Consider the following 25,996-nt stretch of genomic DNA (forward strand, 5'->3'; position numbering starts at 1 on the left):
GAGAAGGGGAACATTGGGGAGCAGATTTTTTCAAGAATACATTAGTTATCCCCGAGATCAAGCGAAGAAACGAAAAACGAGTCAAAGATATGTTATTAATATCGTACAAGTTTGGTTCACACTTACCTATCTCCTTATTTTAAAGACATCAATGGTGCCCTATATAAGGTGGAATTTGGAATTATATTTTTCAGCTAAAAGTCGAGATTTTTCAAGCACTCAAATTCCTCTGAATACACTGTTCAACTAAACCCAACTATTGGCAAATAAAATATATGCGTGGAAATTAATTTATAAACTCTAGGCCTCCTGCGAAACCAACTTAGACATAACTTCGTCAAATCTTAAATAACTTTTCCGTTTGATTTCAGATCGATTTCCAATTGTTAACAAAGTTGTAGACAATTAACTTATCTATCAGATTCTCACTTTTAGTATTGTTCGAATGTCTAAAACACAAATTTACAGGGAATATTCTTGAATACTATGTCTTTCTAATGCCAACTACCAAATAAGTAAACAAATATTTCTTTGTTTATAAAGAGAAGACTAAACCTGTGTGGTAGCCTTGTGAAAAGTGTCATAAAAATCAATATTGATTATTCAAAAGGGCTAATGAGATTTTTGTAAACAAACTTATTTCGCTCATTATTCCGCTGTCAAGATGAATTTCATAGAAAATACACATGAATCAACATCGTTACTCTTGGTAGAATCAATTTCAAATGTTTTCTGTGTTGAAATTATAACAAATTAAGAGAAATCAGCAAAGCAAAAGTTTGTTTATTAGCCCTATTCAAAAGTTGATATGGAAACTCGCATCGTCATATCTCTCAAATGCCAAATTGATGGTTATTTTTATTTGTAAATAACGGTTTTAGGCACACCGTGCAATGACGTAGCCCTACGTCAAAAAAAAATTAATTATAGAGTTTTTAATCTTGGAGCATTCGGCTCTTATTTCGAATCAGAAAAATTTCGTAATCGTACCCTGGTGAGCTGCGTACAAGATAGTTGATTTACCAACTAGTCTGTACCCGCTCCCTCAGCAGACTTTCATTGGAAATTGTCAATAATTTTTTAGCAAATCATAATCATGAACAATATTCCATCTTGAAAAATTTTGCTTCAGAAACCTGATAAACTTTGCTCTAAAATCCAAAGAATGATTCCACCAAATCCTGTAAAGCATGTCATCAAAACCCCAAGAGGGATTTTAGACCAAAACCTTTTGGGAGGGTGGTTTGACTACCTGGTGGGTTGCGCGCGAACCTTTTGTACTCACCTTTTTGCAGTTGACTTACATCAGTGCTAACAGATGTTACTGACTGATTGATTCGGAAATTCGCAGGCAAATAGACAAGACGTTGACACTAGTTGGACAAACCTCGTCAGGAATGACAGTTATTTCATAATAGAATCCCAAACTTACGATCGCAAGTTTAAATATTTAGATAATTAATAATTCGATTTTCAGTTTTTTGAATTTATTTATTGTTTTGTTAGTCACTACTGAAGACAATAAAACCAACGCTCCTGATAAATTAAAATTTTATTATACTACATGTCGAACTAAATTCGTACACTTTGTGATTACATTCTCGCACATGGCTAATCAACTAGTTAACAGTACATATTGCGCGTTGATGCCCTATTCTCCCAAACTACACACCACAATCGTTAGTAATGTCCTATCGAAGAAAAAAGCGATATCGAGTCTAAAATCTGGCAAATTTCTTCACAAGTCACACGGTGAAGAAGGCGAGATATGAAGCGCATTTTTGTTTGAGCGGCTTACGCATAAAAATAATAAATAGTGCAATTGACGTACGGTATGTATAATAAGGTACGAGACGTCGGTTAAATCACAGTCGGCAGGAAACTGGTTTGCCCCGCGGGCTAATATTTCCTTCCGTCCGTGGTTGGTCGATGATGGTGATGCAGGTGCTCGTGGCTGTACTCGACATTTTTGTCGGAATGTGCCTTCCGATGATCGCGTTCGACAGCTCGCTCGTAGGCTTCATGGTCGGTCGATGATGATGCCATCATGTCCGCCCCCGATTCGCGCTCATGTCGATGGTGTGCTTCGTGGTAGGACTGCTGATGATAGTTTTCTTCGTTCGCTGCCGCATGGTGGTAGGTGGGTTCATGTGACGACGAAGCAGGACTTGGGCTGTGTTCCGGGTAAACGTAGTAGTACCTGTCCTCGGATTCGTGATTTTCATCAAAGGAGGGATGTTCCGGAGTTGAGGAGTAATAGTGGTGGGATTTATGTTTCGGTGAAGGAGATTCGGAATAGGACGGGTGCAAGTGGGAATCACTGGGAAAGTTGTACTCGATAGTATTAGGTTTCGAAGAGTATCGAGTTTTGTGTATTTTGTGAGGTTTAGGTCGGTAACTTTCAGGTTTTTCGTAGTGCTGTTTGTGCTCTGTGTCGCGGGATGGTTCCCTTTCCTCTGTATAACTGAGGGCTTCGGAAACCGGAGATGGGTTGGCATAGTATGTTTTATATTCTTGTGGAGTATAGTGAGGTTCTCTGGTTTCAGTGTGGGAGTAAGTTTCTGGAGCATGAATTTGCTTGCTATATTGATCGTGAGAGTCGTACTGCTGGGAAGGAGACTCGTGTTCATCGTATGGTTCCGCATTGGCTTGATATTCATTTTCTCTATAATGTGCGGCAGAATCACCAGTTCCATCAGATTCTCTATGTTCTGTTTCATGGTGGTCACTAGTGTAACTGCTTGCAGTCGGTTTTTCGTAGTGTTCTTGGTATTTCTCTTGTTTATAGTGTTGTTTCTCGGAGTATTCATCACCATGGCTTTCGGAAGTAGGTTTTTGGTAGCGATATTGCTTAAAATCAGGATGTTCGTAGTGCGGATATGATTCCTTCACTGTCTGAAAATGATGTGCTGTGGGAGCAGGTTTGGGGTGTTGTTCTTCATAATGTTGCCCTTCGAAACGATATTCGTGGTCATTTGAGTGCTCGCTAGTACTAAACGTTGGAGTGGTGGGGAAAGGTGAATGAGTGGGTCTGGGAAATTTTGGAGTTGAGTATTTATCATAGCTTTTCGAAAAATACGTTGATTTGGGATATTTGTAGGAATGGGGAATAACTTCTGTTTCTGGAGTTGAACGAACCCTATGGTAGCCACGGTCAGCTGACGAGTGTGCTTCTTCTGGTTGAACAGTTGAAACGTACTGATGATATGCATGAAGGGAGGCTTGATCACTTTGGGATGATGGAATCGGATGAGAGCTGTGAATGTTAGTGCTACGGCCTCTGTAAACATGTTCTGGTTCATAATATTTCGAATGTTGCGGCTCTGATGCAGACACAGTTTGTTTTGTCAAGGCCAGTCTGTTTCCCATGTAAGGATTGTAATCCGTCCCAACATTGAAAACGGAGTGGACTGGATAGGATCGCACGTATTCTTGGAAGCGCTCATTATATTCTGATTGGGAAGTGTCTTGTTCATTTGACAGAAACTGAGATCTTGCCGTTGGCCCGGACGATCTGCTACTAAATGCAGTAGCCGTTGGTGTAGCTGATAAACTTTGGAGTGCTGTTGTGCTGTAGCTTGGTACTGTACTCGTTGGAGATGTTTCTTTCACAAGAACAATCTTTGTCACCGGAACAGGGACAGGTTTGTTGACTGGAATTGGAATGGGTACCGGATGCGGAATCTTAACAGGATATGGTACAGGAACTTTCACTGCTACGGTGTTGGTGATTTTAACCGTTTTCGGTGGAACCTTGTGCCTTCCCACGAACGTACCAAGATCGATCAATTTTTCGCTGGCTTGTTCCAAGGCGCTGAAGTTTTGATTCATCTCATTGATGACCCGGTGTTGTTTCTCAATGACATTGTCGTCGTACGATGCGGCAGCCAAAATGCAGACGGCGTTCGTTGTCAGTAGTAAAAGCAGATTAATCTAAGGGAAAAAATAACAAAATAATTATAATAAATTGTATAACCATAATATCCAGTTTTTTGAATTTCTCTTGACTAGAAAACAAAACACTTAAACCTATTTCAATCCACCTGGTGATGCAATTGTGTCTTTCCCATTTATGCAAATCACTATTTCATGATTGGTTATGGACGCTAGCCTATTCTAAATGTCTATTACATCGTTTTATTCTTGGCACTTATTAATAAGATTAAAATCTATTGTTGGAATTTTGAAAATTTCTGTACCAAAAATATCATTTTTACCTATTCAAAAACCGGGAATTAAATCACAAAGAACTTCCACATTTGCCGATAGGTAATTAAACTTTTTATTTCAAACTAAGCATGTGCAAATTAGTCCACCCATCTCTGTTAAAATGAAGTGACATTCCCACCACATACAACCCGACATATTCCGGTCTCGCAGAACTGCATCAAAAATTTTGAAAACTACCTAGCCATTCTAAATGTGAACGGCACACAAGTTTCTGGATCTTCCAACTTCCACAATACAAAAAATAAGTTGAGGCTGGTTGGGGCATACTATGTAGGAAATTGCACGAACTGCAGAGAAGAGGTGTTACATGTAACTCTCTGCTTTAACAGTATTACCCATGAGTTGGTAAACTGGCTCGTTCCAGACGAGCTCGAACCGTCGCTATCTGATCATAAGTACATCGTCTGATCATTTATACGTCTCGCTAAATATCGTCACATATCGGAAGCCCAATTCTACGAACTGGGACCTTTATGAAGAGGGCTTGGCGATTAGGTTTCAGGGGTATCTTCCAACGATTAAATCTTCAAGTAACGTGTATAAGGTTGTGGATAAAACAAATCCACTCATAGTAGCAGCATACCAAGAGGCTTGTTATGCGTGATTCTAGAGGAACACCTTGGTGGAATACCGAACTTGTTCGATTCAAAAAGTTATGTAGAAGAACTTGGAATCACAGTCGCAGGGACGGGTCGGAGGCCTTAAAGTTTGCTCGCAAAGCATACCGAAAAGCCCTTCGATCCTCTGAGCGGAGTGGTTGGAAAAGCCTCTGCACAAATGCTTCAAGTCTCAACGAGACTAGTAGATTACATAACCCAAGTAGCAGTTTGAGTTTTATAGCACACTAGAAGTGCATTCTAAGTTTTAAGAAGGCCTTCAAGAGTGCCATAAAACCTCAATTGTTACTAGGGAAGTTACTTTCAAAATCGAAAGACTTTCATGTCAGTTAGATTAGAACTGCTAATGGTGAATACTCGTCTGATGAAGATATAGTATTCAACTGTCTTTTTGGCACACACTTTCCAGACAGTACGGAGTCATCATTAACGACTGCCCCTGAGTTCTTTTCAGGTAGTTCTGGCTCTTGGATATTTACTCGTAGAATTGTAACAATCAAATCAAATGGGCGATTGAAAGTTTTGCTCCGTATAAGTCATTCCAGTTATACTACAAAGAGGAAGATGAACACTAGCCTGGCCATTTTTGCAACATCTCTCGCCGGACTGAAAAAGTTTCCTCTTAGCATGCAGGACCCGAAAATGGATAGTATCATGGATGGATAGGCAATGTTTTGAAATTTTGCGTTGTTCGCTTTTTTTCTTATATAAACTATTTTAAACTTCTAAAATTAATTTGAAATTGATTATATAACATTTTTATTGATGCGAGAAATAAATTACGAAATTTTAAATTCACGCGGGGTCGATCATTTTTAACCAGGGGGTGGCATCCCTATATTGATGTATAGTCGTTGATAGTAGTCAACGACTGTACATCAATACCTGACAGTTCGAGGTAAATAACATTGTTGTTTGTGTGGTTTACTCGTTTCCTAATCAGTGTTTTTTTGTGTTCAAAATCCCCGTTTTCTACATTCAACATTTAAATCTTGCTCATCGATCATCGCTTCACTCAACATACCTGGAGTACGCCTATTCCGAGCCGCAACTTTAACGATTTTTCCGAATTTAATTTCTCTGTAACCATTACAATGGATGCTGCGTCGGTTTGTTGTGCCTGCACTCGTGTAATTGAAAAAGTGGAAGAAATCGTTTGCAGTGGATTCTGTAAGTCGTCTTTCCACCTAAAGTGCGTGAAACAATCTGCCGCCATACGTGATTCGATCGCCAAATGCGCTAATCTATTCTGGATGTGTAACTCTTGTACTAAATGGATGGCTAATGATACTTTTCGTCAAACGATTTCATCCACCAACAATGCCATGGAGGCCATTAGTGCTGAACAAAACAAAGCAATAATGGAGCTAAGACAAGAGATGGAACAAAACAGCGATAAAATCAACAAAATTTTGCAACACATTCCAAGTGTACTTCAAGATCGAGCTGGCCGAAAGGATAGTACTTCCAGTAACACGCGAAAACGTCCCAGGATTGATAGCGATTCTGATCAGTTTGTTTCAAACTCCACTGAAGGTACAAAAGATATCGATCCTAACGCAGTAATACCAACTGGCTGTACGGAAAACGAACGAAGATTTATTTTGGCTTTACCTATCCGGCTTCAATCCAAATGCTACAGAGGAGGACATACGCGGTTTGGTGCAGCGAAACCTGAACACCAGCGAAACTGTTGACGTTCGAAAATTAGTTCCCAAGGGCAAAAATCTTGACGAACTTTCCTTCGTGTCGTTCAAAGTTGGAGTTGGTATGCAGCTAAAATCCGTATCGCTGTTAAAGTCCACCTGGCAGAAGGAGATCATCTTCCGCGAATTTGACTTCCACACCAGATAGACTTTTCAGTTTCAATCGTCGCAACTGGGATGAATCACAACCGACAACCGCGACAACAACCGCGCTCGCTTCCTTTTTGTCACCTATCAGTAACACTAGTCCGGCTCTAAACACCTTATTCACACCACAAAGCTCCGATCTCGGCCCGAAAACGAACAATTTACACAACGAAACTAAACGTCCATTCACGATCTTCTATCAAAGCACGAGAGGGCTCCGCTCCAAGACCCGGCAACTCTTTGGAGCACTTTCGATTACTGATTATGACGTTGTGGTGTTTACTGAAACATGGCTCAACGACAATATACTTAATACTGAGCCGACCGATGAGTATGCAATATATCGTTGTGATCGAAATTCTTCCACAAGCCGGCACAGCCGTGGTGGTGGTGTTTTGATAGGTATAAAGAAAAACAATCGAAGCAATATTGTAGCTATCGATGGGGCTGACTCTCTAGAGCAGATTGCCGTTCGAGTCACATTTGGAACCGTATCTATCGTTATTTGTGTGATTTACCTACCACCAAATTCCGAGCTCGTTTTATATGAGCAGCATGCCGCCTGTGTGGATATGCTGCTCAATCACATTGATGATCGCACTAGGGTTGTTGTTCTCGGTGATTATAATTTACCGTTGCCACGCTTGATGACGAAATCGGATGCTTTATCCCTAATAATGCATCCTCTGAGCACGAGCTGTTGTTAATCGAAACTATGATCGCTTCTGGTTTACAACAAGTAAACTACCTGACGAACGACACTGCCACTAGGCTCGTCACTTCTCACCTTAGCAGGTGGTAGTACCGATGTCTTGGTCAAGCGGGAGGAGTCTTACAGAGAATTATCAGAAATGGAAGCTATTGGGTTCAATTCCCGATTCTATCAAGTATCTTCCCGGAATGGAAATTTTCTTGATGGACCCTAGTTGTTGATGGAATATTCGAAATATATCTGGTCACGTTCTTTTGAAGGAAAGGCTATGTCTGTAAATTGAACCAGTCCGTTTTTTTGTTAACTGGTCTTGTCATGATTTAAAATATTAATTATCTTCTAGATAAATCGTTCAGCTCACACCTTTGTGGGGGTATGAGGTGGGACCATCATCATCATCATCAACAATGGGAGATTACTTGATTTAGCCTTTGTAAGTAGTGCCAGTGATTTTGAAATCCTAGAACCGCTAATGAAATTGGATCGTCATCATCATCCGTTTGTATTGACCATTGAGACTCTGTACGGTTCACCAGTGATTAACGATTTAGATGTGTGGTATGATTTTAATCAATGCGATTACGACGAGCTAAATGCAAGAATCTCAAACATCAATTGGGTTAAAATATTATCACTGGGTACTCTCGACGAGGCTGTGGACAGGTTTTATCGTGAATTGGACTTAATTTTTCAACAACACGTGCCTCTTTTTTTTACAATGGGGAAGACCTTTACGTCCTAGCCCAGTACACGTGCTATTGGTAGGGTCCAATCTACCACACGGGGTGCACTGGAGGCGTGTCGGGCTAAAATGGTGACGCTGCCATTAATACCGACTAAACTCCATTGGGCGCCGCCATCATTCCTCCCAGGAACTACCTCTCGGTATTACTTTTGGGGGTTGGCTGTACTTAGTGTACTCATTCACTCTCATTCACGCGTTCATACGTCCTGTATGAGGCTTACTTGGGTGCTCTCTCTATCGCACCTTGATTCACTCTCAAACACTCCCACATGAGGCTGACTTTTGTGCTCACCTTTTTCGTTCCTTGCGAGGCTGACTTGTGTGCTCACCTTACTCATTCCTTGCTAGGCTTACTTTTGTGTTCGCCCCACCCATACCATGTGAGGCTGACTTGGGTGCTCACCCTATCACCTGATTCACTCTCGATCGTGCCACTCTATTGTACCTCTGTCACTCCCCCTGGCATCCCATGTGGGACATTTTTCTTAGGCCCCACTTCTGACATACCATGCGATGCTGACTTGTGTGCTCACCTTTTTCATTCCTTGCTAGGCTTACTTTTGTGCTAGCCTCTACCATACCATGTGAGGCTGACCTTTGTGCTCACCCTTAACATGCCGTGTGAGACTAACTTGGATGCTCACCCTTTCACTCCTCTGCCACGCCATGAGGCATCGATAGCTAAGTCCCAACATACTACGCTACGACCCTCCCGTTTTGGCATGAGGCAGTCCACTTATATGCCTATACGCTCACTCTTCTGTCTTGCTTCGGGGTTTACCCCTTACGCGGTTGCCAGTCGCTGCGCCAAACCTGCCTCGGCATGAACAGACCATTCACTCCCTTTTTTGCGCTTGGCCTTTTTCGCTCCAGCTAACCAATCACTAGTTAGCCGTGCCCGTCGTCTGTTGCTCGGTTCGCCAGATTACCTGTAGCCTACAGGCAATCTGGATGGTAGCAGCCGAGACTGCGTTCCACTTCTCCACCGATTGACACATCCGCTGAATAAGGGTATCAGGGGTTGTGTCCCAGCCACAGACGTCAAGCATTGCTCTTCTTTCGACGTCGAACCGATGACATACAAACAGTATGTGTTCGGCAGTTTCGTCTACACCTGGGCAGTCCGGGCAGACTGGGACCTCCGCGTGCCCGAACCTGTGGAGGTACTGTCGGAAACAGCCATGGCCTGACAGGAATTGTGTCAGGTGGAAGTGAACTTCCCCATGGGGTCTTCCCACCCAGCTCGATATGCTAGGTATCAGTCGGTGTGTCCACCTACCTTTCGAGGAGTTATCCCACTCACGCTGCCATCTGGCGACTGAGGTCACCTGGTGCGCTCGCGGGCTCCCCTATTTCCACGTAGCTCGAAGCACTCCTCATCTTCCCGAATGACCAGCTCGACTGGCATCATGCTCGCTATCACGCAGGATGCATCGTGTGATACTGTGCGGTAGGCAGATATCACTCTGAAGCACATCACGCGGTAGGTGCTCTCCAGTTTCTGTAGGTAACTGGTTACCCTCAGTGCTCTTGACCATGACGGGCCGCCGTACCTGAGGATAGATACGGCAACGCCTGCCAGTAACCTACGTCTACTGGCGCACACCTTTGAGCTGTTGGACATCATTCTCGACAGAGCCGCAACAGCAGTCGACGCTCTCTTGCATGTATAGTCGACATGGCTGCCGAAGGTCAGCTTGTCGTCTATAATGACTCCGAGAGACTTCAGACTTCGCTGTGAAGTGATCGCGACTTCGCCCACATGGATAACTCCATGTTGTGCCGACTTGCGGTTGTTGACGATAACTACCTCCGTCTTATGATGAGCGAGCTCCAGGCCTCTCGCGCTCATCCATTCCTCCACCGTGCTAATCGCGTGTTCTGCGGTTAGTTCTACCTCAGGAATTGACTCCCCGTAGACCTCCAAGGCTACGTAGTCGGCAAAGCCGACGATCTTGACCACAGGAGGGACTTCAGTCTCAGAACCCCGTCATACATGAGGTTCCATAACACTGGGCCTAGGATCGAGCCCTGCGGGACTCCGGCGGTAATCGGAACCCTTTTCTGACCGGCATCGGTCTCATATAGCAGTACGCGGTTCTGGAAGTAACTTTCCAGGATCCGGTACAGGCCCACCGGTAGGCTAAGCCGGTGCATCGAGAGCGCGATGGCATCCCAGCTTGCGCTATTGAATGCGTTCTTCACGTCAAGTGTCACTAACGCACAGTATCGAATACCTCGCCTTTTCCTTTGGATCGCTATCTCGGCGGTCTTTACCACTGAGTTGATAGCGTCCACCGTGGACTTACCCTTTCGAAAACCAAACTGATTGCTTGACAGGTCGTCCGTGCCTTCTGAGTACGGGGTTATCCTCTCAAGCAGTTTGCCCGTCGTGTCGATGAGGTAAATTGGTGTGTCGCCGATGGGTCGCCCGGCGGCTTCCCTGCCGCCGGCAAGTACCAACTTCTGCCTTTTCCATATGTCGGGAAAACGGCACTCGTCAAGGCATCTCTGTATAGCTAGCCTGAACATGTTCGGGTTCGCTATGATCGCTGCCTTGAGAGCGTTGTTTGGAACTCCATCCGGCCCTGGAGCTTTGTTCATTGCTAGGGATTTAGCCACTGCGAGTAGTTCTTCATTCGCCACTGGAGCCAACATTTCGGCCGTGCCCGCACTGTCTCGTAGAGCAGGTGACCAGGGGCTTGTGGTTCGAGACGGGAAGAGTACTTAGATAATCGTTGCCAACCGGTCCGGAGACCGTTCTGGGGGTGAGGAGCCCCCTTTGGTCTTGACCATCACAATCCTGTAGGCGTCACCCCACGGATTCGCGTTGGCACTCTCACACAGGTTGTCGAAACACGCTCTCTTGCTGCTTTTAATGGCCTTGTTAAGGGCCAATTTCGCAGCTCGAAACACTTCTCGGCGGTTCTCTCTTGCATCCTCGGTGCGAGCCCTTTGCATCCTACGTCTAGCTCTGAGGCAGGCTGACCGTAGGGCTGCAATCTCGGCACTCCACCAGTATACCGGGCATCTGCCGTTTCTTGGCAGTGTTTTTCTCGGCATAGTGGCGTCGCACGCGCGTGATAGAACAGCTACCAGCGTATCCCCGCTTAGACTGTCGGTGTTGGCCTCCAGTCCCAGGGCCGCGGTGAAAGCTTCGCTGTCGAAGTGATTGGACTTCCACCCGCGTACCTAACAGGGATCTCCCGCCCTCGGATGCTGCACACCATAGTTGATCCTAAAGCGGATTGCTAAATGATCGTTATGGGTGTAGCCTTCGTCTACCCTCCATTCCATGCCTGGAGCCAGACTCGGGCTGGCAAATGTTACGTCAATCCACGCTTCCACCCCGTTTCTACGGAATGTACTAGCGGAGCCATCATTAGCTAGCACAGTATCGAGTTTCGCAAGCGCCTCCATTAGCGCATGACCCCTGCTATTTGTACAGCGGCTGCCCCGCTCCACTGCTCAACCGTTAAAGTCTCCCGCTATGACTACCGGTTTCCGGCCCACGAGGTCCGACGAGATCCTGTCGATCATCTGGTTGAACTGTTCTATTGGCCGCCTTGGTGGGGCGTAGCAGCTGCAATAGAACACACCATTGATCTTGGCAATCACAACACCCTCGGTGGAGGAGTGTATTACCTCTTGAACCGGGAACCGTCCCGTTGTACAGTTTGCCATCTCCCAGACCCGTCCGACACCCAATTGCCGTTGCCGGCAGGAATGCTGTATGGGTCTGATAAGAGGGGGACATCTGTCCTCGACTCCGAGACCGACTGCCACAGCAGCTGTTGGGCTGCTGCACAACGGTTAAGATTTAGCTGTGTGACGTTCACGGCTTCTTCTTATTTGCCTCACCGAAGGATCACGAAGGTCCGCCCATAGCATGTTTATGGGCTTGCTTCTTAGCGGTGCAGATAAGGCACTTGTGCGCCTTAGTGCAACCTCGCCGCAGCGAGGAGGGGCATACGGAGCCGGTAATGTCCATGACGTCATAAATTACAGGGGAATTTCAATTCTGAGCTGAGTTTTTGAAAGTATGCTGTTAGATATTCTCTACCCTGCATTAAAACACATCATCACTATAGATCAGCATGGGTTTGTTAGAAAGCGCTCAACAACGACGAACCTAATGAGCTATGTGTCAACGCTGATTGATAAATTAGAGAAACGACAACAAATTGATGCAGTGTATGTAGATTTCTTCAAAGCCTTCGATCGCCTTCCTCATCAGCTAGCTGTTGAAAAGTTGAGGCGAATCGGATTTCCGGACTGGCTGACGGATTGGATCTTCTCGTGAATCTGTGCGACTTGGAACTATACTTTCAGATCCATTCGACATCACATCGGGTGTACCTCAAGGGAGTCACCTTGGACCTCTTCTCTTCGTGCTCTTTGTGAATGACATTTGCAGCGAATTGACATCGCACGCAGATGATCTGAAAATTTATCGCATCAGAATAACCCCTGTAGATTGTTGTAGATGGTAGATTGACATAGATAGGATCATGAGTTGGTCTGATAGAAACGGAATGACTATAAACATTCAGAAATGCAACATAATCACATTCACACGAATACTCTCGCCAATTACGTTTGAGTATGCAGTGAGCGCTGCCCTAGTAAAACGAGTTTCATCAATCAAGGACCTTGGTGTTATACTTGACCGTAAGCTACGTTTCATCGAACACTTCAATGCAGTAACTGCTAAAGCCTATGCAGTACTAGGACTCATCAAACGAAACACCCAAGATTTCAACGACGTCTACTGCCTGAAGGCACTGTACATCAGTCTGCTTTTCGACGGCTTCCCTAGCGAAATCGATTTGAACTACCACCGTATGAGCATCGTTGTGCTCTTATCAACCTGCCTACGCTACGAAACAGGAGAGTTTTTCTGCAGCGACTTTTTGTGTTCGATCTTCTCGCTGACAACGTTGACTGCCCTCTGCTACTCGCTAAGCTGGACTTCAACGTTCCTGGTAGGTCTCTGCGGAGAATGGACTTCTTTCGGCGCTGTACTCATCGCACGCAGTACGGCCAGAATAACCCGGTAGATGTTTGCTGTCAGATCTTCAATAGCGTTTTTATCATATTGACTTTAATTTAAGTAGAGAAATGTTCAAATTGGAAATAGGTTTAAGTTAGTATAGTATTTCAGTCTGTACGAAAATTATTGATTCGAAGACAGTATATATCAAAATGATAGTAGTCAACATATGGTGGGCCCAGCCGTTTCTATGCCCATGCTTTCCATCCCAAGTAGCAATTGAAGTTTTATAGCACGCTACAATGCAATCTCAGTTTTATCAGTGGCTATAAAACTACTATAATACCTCAATTGTTACTAGGGATGGTCTTGCCTCGTTTTGTTTTAATTTTAACAAAGGAATATGTTTATTGTTATTTATTTTTATTTGTTGTACCTTCACCAACATACCCCTTGGCCCTAATGGTGGTTGCTTGAACTAATTGCATTTCAGAATAGATAATATTTTAGCTTTAGTCGTATTCCTCGTCTGGTTGAAGTCAAAGGCCGTCGTCAAACTGTTTAAAAACGTTGGAGCTCGGTAACAGCGCTCTGGCGATCATAGTTAGTTCTCCCGAACAGAACTAGCAGAAGAGAGTGATTGCGTAAAGATCGAACGCGAGCTTAAAGAACCATGTGGCCGAGGATTGTAAGGCAATCCACTCTGGAAGACAGTAAGTCCCAGACGAACAGGGATCGAGAGCTGATCCTCCGAATATCTTGAGTATCGAGTTGTATTAACTGACACCGGTTTTCGTAGGTCGGCAGCTGAAATCTGTTTTGCCAAGGAAGATAAAAAATTTATATCATCCTCGAAAGAAAGGTGTGGTCCTTGTAATTTGATATTGACATCATTAAAGTAGAGGAGGAGTATTACTAGACCGAGATGGCTTCCTTGTGGGATGCTGTAGCGAAGAAGGGTGCAGATAGACAGTGCTTAATGCTGATTTGCCTTCCATCGAGGTAGGTACGAAACCAGCGCTGAAGTTGTTCATAAATGCCGAGTTTGTCCAGCTGCGCTATCGCAATACCATGGTTAATAGCATCGATTTGCAATCCGTCAGCGAATCCATTCATTACATATGTTGTGAACGAGAGCAGATTGGTCCATAGATTAGGCATAAAACCGTATTGGTCGTCTGCAATGTAGTGTTTGCAGTGAATGAAAATAGGGTCTAAATAGACTCGAATAGTTTTGTTACGGCACATAAACATGAGATTCCCCGATAATTATCAATGTTCCTTTTTATGAACTGGAAACATGCGCGCTGCTTTCCAGCAGAAAGGAAATGTTCCAGTAGTGAGTGATAGCTCGAAGATTCGCCGAAGTAGTTCAAGAAGACCGCTGACAAAAATCGAGGGAACGCCATCTGAGTCCGGGGAACTAGATTTTTTCAGCTTGGAATTTGCTGCAAAAATGGCAGCATTTTCGACACAAATTCGGTTGATGGTTCGTCATAGAGAAGGAGTTAAATTGGATGGTTGAAATGAAAGTAGTGATTTCGTAATGCAAGTGTCTTATGTTTCGAGAATTTTTTAAATGTTGCTCGTTTGGCAGTTTTTAATCGTCTATGTACGGTTGATTGCCAGGGAGGGTGTTGGTCGGTACTAATTGTTCGTTTTGACACATGGCGGTCGTTAAGGTAGTTATGAATACTAGAAAACGTCATCGCAGCTTCGTTCGCCTCTTCATTGTTAAGATTTTCGTCCCAGTTTATATCCAACAGCGTGCTAACGATGCTGTCGTAGTCAGCGTTTTTAAAATCGTACACGATAGAGCTTTAAACGTCTTCAAAATTCACTTCTAGGCTACCAGCGAGTACAAAATGTAGTGGGGGATGATGACGCAGCTGCTTGACTAAAGGATTCGGTGGAGTGCAGCAGTACGGACCGTAGTCCCGGGCACTTACAAAGCAGAGGTCCAATGTTCGTCCATGCTCGTTGGTGACATTATTAATTTGCCGAAGAGCTGCGCTGCTGTTGTTGTCCAAAATACAACTGGCATTGTTAATAAGCTACGTACGGTGGAAAGTTTTGGTGGTTAAGTCACAGAAGTTCACTTGATTGCGTTCTTCGCTAGTGTTGTCGCAACATAAACACAAACAGTAGACTTTTAAACTGCACAATAACAACGGTAAAAACAAAATTCTCATTCGATTAATACGATAAACAATGATAAAACTTCACAAATTTCGTCAAAAATTAAAAAAATAGTTGGAGCGATTGATGTTAACGACTACCCAGTCACCGTGCCGTAGCAGAAAGTTAGCAGAAGTTGAGCAAAGCGAAATTGATGCTGGCAGTTTCTGCGAGCATTTTGCGCGATTTTTGCGCGAATTTTTTTTTTCTTCGAAAAGGACATGCTCAGAGATTCGATTTATTGTTTCAACGACAATTGGCGCATTTTTTGTTTTCATTATAGAGGTTGTAACCTCAGGATCATTCGCTTCTTTTTCGGGTTAGAAAAATTCCTGAAGAAAAAATTCTAACCCTATGTGCGGGGATGGGAATCGTACCCAGGTGAGCTGCGTACAAGGCAATCGATTTATCAACTACTGATCACCACAAATCATACTTTTAGAATCTAGTCTAGATAATTTATAGTGCCGTGCCCAAAGCATTGGCTCCGACGACATTGGGTCAGATTTTGAATTCTGCCCCCATGTCGTCTATAATATTCCCACTTTACCCGCACGTGGAACATAAAACGTGCCATTTCCAATACTTTCAAATTATTAACATCATTACGGTTGAAAGGAATTAAATAAACTTAACTCGTGAAGGAGTTAAGCCAAGCAAATTTTTCAATACGCTGGTTACTTCGGCCAAACTTTGACCCTCTTCAACATTCCCCCATTCAACACCTTTGAATGGTCTATCTGTCTTGAAATCTGTATAACTTCTCCGTGAGATACAGAAATCATAATTTGCCTGCTGAAACTCGACATTCTTCTCTACGACCAATCTGAAAAAATCAAAGCATTCACGTCCGGAAACAACGTCGAAGGCTTTGAAGTCGGAAATCATCAGCGGAGAAAATTGGTGATTCTACTCATTGGCATTACGCACAATGCGAGGAAATTTACAAATTTCTCCAGTTTCACATTCGGATAAAACATCGAATGAGCTGCTACACACATTCAGTTGGGTTTACGGTTGGAGAAGTTACCGCGGCACACGGTTTTTCTGGGAGTACCCAGTAGGGCATAGCATTTTTTTTTGGATTCTCAAAGGCCCCCATCTCATATTGTGACAAATATCAAAGTTAGCTCAGATTCCAAATTTCACATCATTTGGACAATCCTAGGCTCCCGCCCACTTGACTTGAAATTTTTGAAATTGGTACTATGGGAAAATATGGAGGAAAAATATATTAAATGCTATACCTTTTTCAAGTAGCAATCAGAAAATTACGATTCATACCTCTTTTTAAAGGAAGTAACCTTAGTATTTGAATGGAGATATTCCTGTTTCTAGAAAAAATATGGGAAAGTGGGGTACTGGGTCATTTTGACCCCAAAATCTCCTATTTTTAATAATTTTTCTTCTCTGTGATGCAAATCATACATATTTTGCAGTTTTTCTAATGTGTAAAAATCTCAGAAATCGATCAGAACCTTTCTAACCTTTGTCCGAATACGAGAAGTTTGGGTTATAGGGCCTTTTGTCAATCATATTAAATTTTATCATTTTCTCGTGCACAGGGATGGTAATTATCATTCATTCGCATGATTCTTGGCGAATTCGCTCATTGCGTTGACTGCAGCCAGTCGTTCATTCATGATCCGACTAAAACTCTCCAAAAGAACACAACTGAACGTAGGTAGAGATGAACTTCCGAAGATGTCAGCCAAGTAAAAGAATGACACGTACTATGTTGAATGAAGAAGATTGTGTTCTTCATTCGCGGATTGAATCAGAAGATTGTACTTTAAACATTCACAAGTGAATCAACTTTTAGTTCACAAATGAATGTGACATTGTATTCTCTGGTTGGGTTAGGTCAACTTTATAGTGCAAATGTACACTATAATCGATGTTGAGAAGTAGATTGCACTACAATCCACTTGAAATTGATATTGTGATATGCACGGAAACGTTTTAAGTTTTTTTTTTCCACCAGCACATTGCAAACTACTTACGCAATAAGAGATCACCAAGTGAAAATTTCATAGGTCTATAAACAAGAACAATAAGTTTTTTTTATTAGAACGATCCGGTGAATGTTTTGAAATGAAGCTTTGTGAATGAAAGAATGCATTCATTTGCGATCCTTTCTGCTTTCATTCAAAACACTACGTATGCGATGGAGAATGAATCACAGCCGGGCGCTGTCACTTTTTTTCAGTTCTGTGTTTTGCTTCTCGCTTTCGCACGAACGCGTAACTCTGCACAAGAAGGGTTGCCGAGATCGGGTTTCACAGTAAGAGCATGTTGGTGAATGATTTCAAATTGATCGTTTCGTGAAATGATTTTTCCCATGCCTGCTCGTGCATATATCTCTATTATGCTTCAATCAATTTTCATAAAAAGTACCTTGTTGAACGTGCAAAATTCTTAGAAATACAACAAAAAATTAAAGGGTTGTGTACAAGACACGACGGCAGCTACATATAAAATGCAGCATTATAAACCCTTAAAGGCGCATTTTTTCCATTATATATTCGTCCTAATAAGGACAGTTTGCTAATAACTATGCTTTGGGATTGGTGCAGACGGAAGACCATCCTTTTGTGCGAGAAATAAAAATATTTTCATCATTCTTTGTGGCTTTCACTTAGTGGCAGGGTTGTCACATTCACTGATTTCTTTAAAGGTTTAGAAAAACTATTGGGTTGATAGATTATTTTGAAGAATATTTGCATATATTATGATTCACTGGTAAAGGTACAGAATTACCAAGCACAAACTTAATACAAGTAATAAAAGGATTATTCTAATTGGATTCCATTCCATTATGTATTTGTCCTAATAAGGACGGTTTGCTAATAACTATGTTTTGGGATACGTTACGAGAATCCAATGGAACACGTACAAACGTTTCCCTTCCGTAGCTCGTGATCAAATGTAAGTTCTAACAACTATCCTACAAGCAACAATAGTGATAATCTAACTGGTTCTGCCAGCAGAGCAGGCATGGTAATGAAGGAATTCGGTGAAAAACATTCCTTTTATATCAAGCGAGGAATTGTGTAGGACGCTTTTGAATGTCGAGGTGAGGTCCGTGATAGGGAAAGTTTTGCGCAAATTTGTGAAAATTGTATATGTTTTCCCTATTCATTGCACATTTACGGATTTTTCAATAGTTGGCTAATAAAATCCATTGATAAGTTTGATAACAATTTTTTACTGGCAATTTTCTGAATTGATTTGTGTTCGAATCATGAAAATCCATCAATAATTAACAAAACGTAAGCGAAAACTTTGTTTTCTTTCATTTTCCCAATGTTTTTACAATAACAAGAAGTTTTCAATAGTGTACAGTTGCAATACCAATTTTTAGTTGCAAACAATTTTTAAGTTGGACTTCTCTGAATCTATTAGTATTTAAATGACGCAAATCCATTAACAGTTAACAGCGATACAGTTGTTTAAAATTATGCCACATTTTCGTGACGCAGTTCGAAATCAGATTTTAGTTTTACATCTAGCCCCAGCCCCATATAGTAGAGTGAAGCATTTTCAATGCTAAAATAGATTTGTTAACGGTAAAATTCAGAAACATAAATTTTTTTGACATAAACTTATACAAATCACATTTTTTCATTAAATGTCCTAATACCTCAACTTACCCTATTTTTCCAGGATAGAAACTTTTCTCATGTGATCCCCAAGCGTATTTTATACTCTAAGTAGTAAATTAAATAAGAATTTTGTTATTAAATGGAGTTAATACGTGCGATTTTATGATAAAAATGGGAAATCGAGACTATTTATCAGATAATTTGATGTTTCTGTATTTTACCGGTAACGAAGCTATTTTTATTTTGTTCCTATGGATTTTCCACGTTCAACAAGATACAATTTATTAAAATTGAGTGAAGAATAATAGAGATATATGCAAGAGAAAATGATAAAATTTAATATGAATGACAAAAGGCCCTACAACCCCTCCCCCCCCCCAACTTCTCGTATTCGGAAAGAGGTCAAAAAGGTTCCGTTCGATTTCTGAGATATTTTCACATTAGAAAAACTGCAAAATATGTATGATTTGCATTGCGGAGCAAAAAACGTTTTTAATCCACCTAACAGTGTGATGAGACATTTCTTATAACTTTTATAACTCTCTTCGGATATTATATCGTTTGAGAACATTTAGAACTTGATGCTTCGCGATGTTTTTGAATGCACATACTACATGGGATAACGCAGGACTTAGAGAATCGCTCAAATCAGCATAGGACAACATCAGTGCTAGAAATCTCAAACCAAATCAATGGGAAAGCGAAAAAATGGCCCATAAAATAGACATACAAACGAATTATTGTTAATGCTCTGTTAATAAAATATCTAAATTTTGGTGGGAAAACTGAATTTTCCTGAAGGGGTTATTTATTGTACTGAGCCAAAAAATCGAATTTTTTTTTGAATCGTTTGAAGTTTATACTTTACTCAAATTTCCAACGCGACTGAGAACTAAGAAATCAACGCTTAGCGATACCATTCAAAGAAAATCAACAGTGAATATTTCCAGACTTGGTTTTATTTCCTATTTAAAAACTATTGTGTTTTTTACATCCTAGATTGCATGATTCAGTGATCGAAACCCAAAACTTCATAAAGTATTTGAAATTATTAAATTAAAATTTGTTTTTGCTATTGAAATTGACAAAATGATAGAATCGCCTTTTTGGCGATTGTTTACTTTTTCGGTCCCACCTATCAGCATTGAAGTATCGCCCTTACGTTTTTTTTACAATAACTACCGTTCTACACCACCGATTTCGTCCGTGTTTTTTCAATAGCGATCATTGTTACTATTTACAGCTGGTATCAACTTGATAATCCTAAAAAAATACTAAAATAACAGTTTCGCCTCTAAACTGCTAGCAAAACAAGTATCGCCCTGTTTGTTTGCATAGAGTGTGGAGGGCGAAACTTTAAATAAACAAACAAAAATACAGTTTCGCCCGTTGTATTTTTTGCTGTAGTTTAAGAAAGCAATATCGTAGAATCCAAATTTTGAGGTTAATTTGTTGCGTTTCAAAGCCCTCATTCGCATGTATGAAAAAAGCCTTATGTTTACATTCGTAAGTATCGCTCTTTTCACAAAAAAGCGTTGAAATGAAATCGCAGCTCCTAATATCGCTATCTCTGAAGTGCATGCGTGCATAGTTCCAAATTTTACTTCGACATCGACTTTTTCTAAATGTGACTTCCCAGTAGTATCCTTCATTTGAATTATTATCGCTAATCCTAATGCCAAAGAACAAATAAAAACCTCTCGAAAACGAACCGTTTGGGAAAATCATCATCATCACTGAAATTTTCATTTTCACGAATCTTTTCGATAACCTTCCGTCACTTGCGTTAATGCACTGGGTGCACAGTGTTCTGAAAATCTAGCGAAATCGTCTTAGGGCACTAGCGGGTCTAATTCAGAGCTATCTGCGCGGCGAGTTAAATCTGTAAAGAATACTAAAAATTTATTTCTATTCCATAATTTTCAGTTCAGCAATTCGAGAAATCGTGCTCACCGCAAGCCATGAAAAATAGACTACGTTAAGAAGCGATGGTCACTATTTATAAAAAAAATCACGGTTAAATAAAAAATAAAAGTATTAAAAAATTTCAAATAGTTTATAATTTTCACAAACTTATTAGGAAAAATTGTTTAATAAGCTTTCGTAATATTGTGTAGGAAAAAAGCTGAAAATACAGTATTTTCTCTATCTGCAACATATAAACCCTTAAGTATACCAATTAATTGGAATAGGTTCGCCAAATTTTGGAAGAAGCCTATAAAATAACCCCTTGAAAACTACTTAAAAATTGTTGTAGTTCGATGCAATAAAAAAATCTCCAAAAATGAAATGTACCTATTAATGTGAAACACAGTGAATAATACATACAATAAAGACCCATTTTTATCAGTCTCATGGCGTATTTTAGGCTGACAAAATGGGAACGTTGACTAAATCGGGCCATTTTTTTTTCTTTTTAATAAACTGAAGCTGTTAAAATATGCTTCCCGTTCCTTGATGTAATCTGATAACTATTTCTGATTATGATGAACTTTTTATTTTTGCATATTTCCATCTTCATGATAAGGAAAACATGCTCAAGAAAGGATTTACTCGAATTCAGTCTTGTTCGTCTGCTGGAGCCCATCAAACATATGTTCATATTTGGCTGATAAAATCGGGGTTTCAATGTATTATAATAGATATTCAGCATTCGAAAAAGTTTCTTGTGAACGAGTGTAGAACGACTTTGTTTCTACTTACTTGAAATCAGCGGCGTAGCCAGAAATTCCGTTTGGTGCAAATCGATCTTACTGTCCAAACGGCATAATTCCGAAATCGTAATTTTTGAAGTTTTAAAATTATGCAGAATTAATTTTTCAGAAAATAGTAACAGAGTTCGTGTCTTTAGCGAATTTGTTGAGACTTTATTGTAGTCATAAATATTAACCTGAGAAAATTCACCATAAATACTTCCTGGACGATATACCGTCAAAATTATTTTATCAAATGATGCGCTGTTTAATGTTTGTAAAACTCATAGAAGATACTAAACCTCCGAAATTGGCGGTTTCAAAATGATGCTATCTTGACCTTAAATTACTTTTTTAAAACATTTGACCTATACATATAATTGGTCATACAACAAAAATCAAATGCTCATCAAAATCGATCAGGACCTGCTAGAGTCGAATGGAAATCGTCATTTTTCATAAATTTCTCTTTATTTTCGGAAAAGTGTTATACTCGTTATTAATCATATTACGTTTTCGTCTCAACTCGACGCATTCCCAAAATAAAAACCTGTTTTAATCCACCTAGTGGTGCAATTGTGCTTGTCTCGTTTGTCCAGACTACGATTCCATGGCTGGTTATGTTCAATACAATGGTGGAAATGAATATTACATGTTCAGTACGATTTGCACATACATACAATGGATCGACAGCCACGATCTTGATATACTATGTGATACTGAAACATCGCTTGAAACCAGCGGCGGATCATGGATAAAGATCTGGGAGGTCCAGGTCCCGCCGAAAATTTTCAACTTGTTAAGAAATTTTAAACTAGTTTTAATTTTAAAGTAGCAACCCCTCACTGCATACTCCCTCCGGTCCGGTATGATTGTCGATTTTTAGAGTGATTGGTTGAAAGTTATGCATTTTTTTGGTGAGCAGTTCTATGTTTCATAGACATTAAATCAATTTTAACTTCGCTTCCTATTAAATAAAGACCCTTATTACAGTACATCTCTACAAAAACGAGCTCAATTTGAAAATAAATCTGAGAATTATGATTGATTACAGAACTCTGGAATTTTCTATTGGAATGTTTTCAGGCAGGAATTTGATATTGATGCTATTAGACAACTGTGAAATCAAGACCAATAGATCAGTAACATATCAGGACCCCATTCCGACAATTTATCAAAAGTCCTCATGACGTTTACAACAACAGGTTATCAATCTACGGATCAGATAATTGTTATTGTATTGAATTAAATCAGTCAGCATCAATAAATTTTCAACTTCAATCCAATAATTTTTTTGGTGTGGTGGGGGGGGGTGTAGTACGGTGTTAAACCCCAAAACCTTCTCTTGGCTACGCCGTTGCTTGGAGTTATTTATTTCGCTTTTCATTTTCCGATATGTTTCAGATCGATCCGATGGTTATAAGTTAGAAAAATTGCAGTCAGAAGGTTCGCACAAATGAACATTTTTGTACTGATAAGTTATCAAGTTCCTTCCAGACAACTTGGAAGCGTTCGGTGATTATTTCTAGCGGTTGTTAATAGTAAAATGAAATACAAAATTCGTTTTATCGAAATAATGTTTAGTTTATTTCAATGGATTATTACTATATTGAACAATAAATAGGCGACAAAGAGTAATCAACAAACAACAAGCCATAACTTTTAAAGTATTCAAAATAGATATTTAAAGTCTTTAGTAAAGTTATTCGCAAAAGTATGAGCTACAAATTTGCTGAAGGCATCATTTCGATATAATCACTTCCAAGAAAATTTGTGAAAATATCTCACTCATAGGGGGATTAATCAGCAAAAGCACAATACCAAACGAAAGCGCATATTACCTCCATTAAATTCTCCAAAGATACTATTGACCTAAAATAAGCCGTTTTGGCGATAATAATAGATTACATGTTTTTGGTCATATTTCTGGCAATGGGAAATGATAAAAATCTTTCGTTCGCATTTAATGTTAAATATCTCTTTTGATAATAGTCCGATTTCAACAATCTATAGCTTGTTCGAAAGGTATTCGTTAAAGCTGTCTTAAAACATATAAATTGGTAATCTATATAGTCAATTTCGGCAGATAATTTAAAAAAACTGCAAAAAACGCCATTTTTACGCATTCAAACATTCATATCTTGGAAACTAAACATCAGAATCAAAAACAAATTAATAGCGTTCATACTGTTTTTTTAGTTCTTTCATTTAAAATTGGTTTGGATAAGATCGGTTCAGCCATTGCTGAGAAACACGAATGAGAATTTGTCCGTTACATACACACACACACACAGACACACACACAGACATTGTCCCACATCGTCGAGCTGAGTCGATTGGTATATAAGACTCGGCCCTCCGGGCCTCGGAAAAAATCTTGAAAGTTTGAGCGAATTCTATACATTTCTTTTATAAGAAATGTAAAAATATTAAAAATAGGGGATTTTGGGGCCTAAATGACCCAGTACTCCACGATCCCGTATTTTTTTAGAAACGGAAATATCTCTGATTGCTTCTTCAAAAGTTATAGTATTTAATATATTTTTCCTCCATATTTTCCCATAGCACCAATTTCAAAAATTTCAAGCGAAGTGGGCGGGAGTCTAGAATTATCCAAATGATGTGAAATTTTGCCTTTGACATTTGTCACAATATGAGAGGGGGGGCCTTTGAGAATTAAAAAAAATTGCAATGCCCTAGTAGCCTGTTGAAAGAAATAAATATTTCTTTAGGCTGAATTATACATTATAGTCGTTTTAGTCTTGAAAAAAACTGATTGGGTAAAACATATATGTAGTATTTAGAAAAATATAGCTAGTCTTAAGAAAAACTATTGCTGTTGAAAAACTAGGTAAACCAGGAAATATCAAGTGTGACCGTATCGAATGGAGGTTCAAGCCGAACTTAACAAAAAACTTTGTTTCGCTTAACAACATGAAACACTTTGTTGAGTATGAGAATGTCAGCGTGTTCATTCTTGTGTGTTTCGAAGATGATTTTTTTCCTTTGTTACCCTGGAACCTGAATCTGTATATTCACAGACCACTTGGTGTAAACAATCAGAACAACACGGAAACACCTGCGCGGAAGTTCCCAAGACAAAAATAATGATCACAACTAAATTAAATATAGAAACTTCAGCACAAACTATTGTCCAATCAGTAGCACCTACTAAACCATCAGCAAAAGCAAACTCTGTGACCCCATCATCCCGTAAATAAATTAAAGACGCTTGGCTCCGTTATGTTCACGCATCGAGCCATGTCAAATAAACGAAACAAAAAAACTAACTTATTCGCACGCCAATTTCTGTTCTTCTGCGTTGTCAGAACTGCTATTAAGAAGTGTCACATGGTTTCTTGATTCTACGGTATTTTTATGTATCTTAAACAAACATAACCAATAAATTAAGTTGGTGAAACATTTTGTCCGGTATTTCAATTAATGCTAAATAGTTCGTTCACATATATTTCACGCTACAATTGTTCCAAGTAAAGGTTTGGAGTTTATATGTACATCCTTTTTGCTATTATAAAGTTTTCACTCGTTGCGCAGCCGTTTTCAGATTTGATACTTCATTAACCAATGAATGTATTATGATTTGACATACTACCAACGACGAAACTAAAACTGTCACTTAACTCATGCATGGCCGATCAAAGTTCTCCATTATTCGTGCTTCAGTGACTTCAACTAAGTTCATACACTAATATACGTTTCAAGTATCCATCCTTCAAATCACAGTAGCGTGTAGATTGTCCATGTTTGCACTTATGCATTGATCTTGCAGTTCCGCACTATTAACACATTTAAAATTTTCATTAGCATACAATTGGCTTTTGCAAGTGCCGCAAGAACTTACAATCTTCCACATCTTCGGTCGACTCATTTTCAAGGCTCCACCGAGAACACGAACTCCACAAATGACCTATAGTACACTGCTCAGTCCATTTGGTCTTTTCACGCAGTTCACTTGCTCGGGGTCGTATCCCAAAAATATGTTCTAGTTCACGGGGAAGATGCTTTCTTTGTCCAGTATAGGCATCCAGTACTAAATTATCTTCACAATAGACGTGTTTCTAATAATGTTTCCTTGTCACATGGACCACTGCCCGCTCCCACGAGGAAATGTTTGGACGGAAATTGCACTGACTACTGTTTGCAATTTCACCCGGGTGTAGCTCTTTTATACACTTTTCACCGAAAACAGTAGTAAGCGGAGGCGGCGGCGGCATAGCAGTTGCCCTTTCACTACAATAGGGCTCTGAGTTGGGCGCTAGGCTAGTGGCGATGCCGCTTCACGCCAGTACTTTAGAGGTCTGCTCGCAAAACCGATTGCGATAGCGCATACCATTTGGAATAGTGTTGTA

At 40.5% G+C, this 25,996-nt stretch overlaps 1 protein-coding gene across 1 annotated transcript; it reads right to left on the reverse strand.

The window, feature by feature from the left end:
- Positions 1-1,539: 1,539 nt before the first annotated feature.
- Positions 1,540-25,769, reverse strand: LOC131682048 (LIM domain-containing protein A-like). Its single transcript, XM_058963221.1, has 2 exons — positions 25,489-25,769; positions 1,540-3,933 (listed from the first exon to the last, which is right to left on the reverse strand). Exons 1-2 carry the CDS (start codon positions 25,513-25,515, stop codon positions 1,900-1,902), a joined length of 2,061 nt encoding a protein of 686 aa, XP_058819204.1. The 5' UTR covers positions 25,516-25,769; the 3' UTR covers positions 1,540-1,899.
- Positions 25,770-25,996: the final 227 nt, after the last annotated feature.

The sequence above is a fragment of the Topomyia yanbarensis genome, chromosome 2, assembly GCF_030247195.1.
Source record: "Topomyia yanbarensis strain Yona2022 chromosome 2, ASM3024719v1, whole genome shotgun sequence".
Classification (NCBI taxonomy): domain Eukaryota; kingdom Metazoa; phylum Arthropoda; class Insecta; order Diptera; family Culicidae; genus Topomyia; species Topomyia yanbarensis.

Bases quoted from the DNA above. Each gene is read 5' to 3' on its own strand.
- LOC131682048 (XM_058963221.1), bottom strand. From the start codon at position 25,515: ATGAGTCGACCGAAGATGTGGAAGATT. The intron at 3,934-25,488 runs GTAAGTTCTTGC...TTTTTCCCTTAG, and splicing joins GACCGAAGATGTGGAAGATT to ATTAATCTGCTTTTACTACT.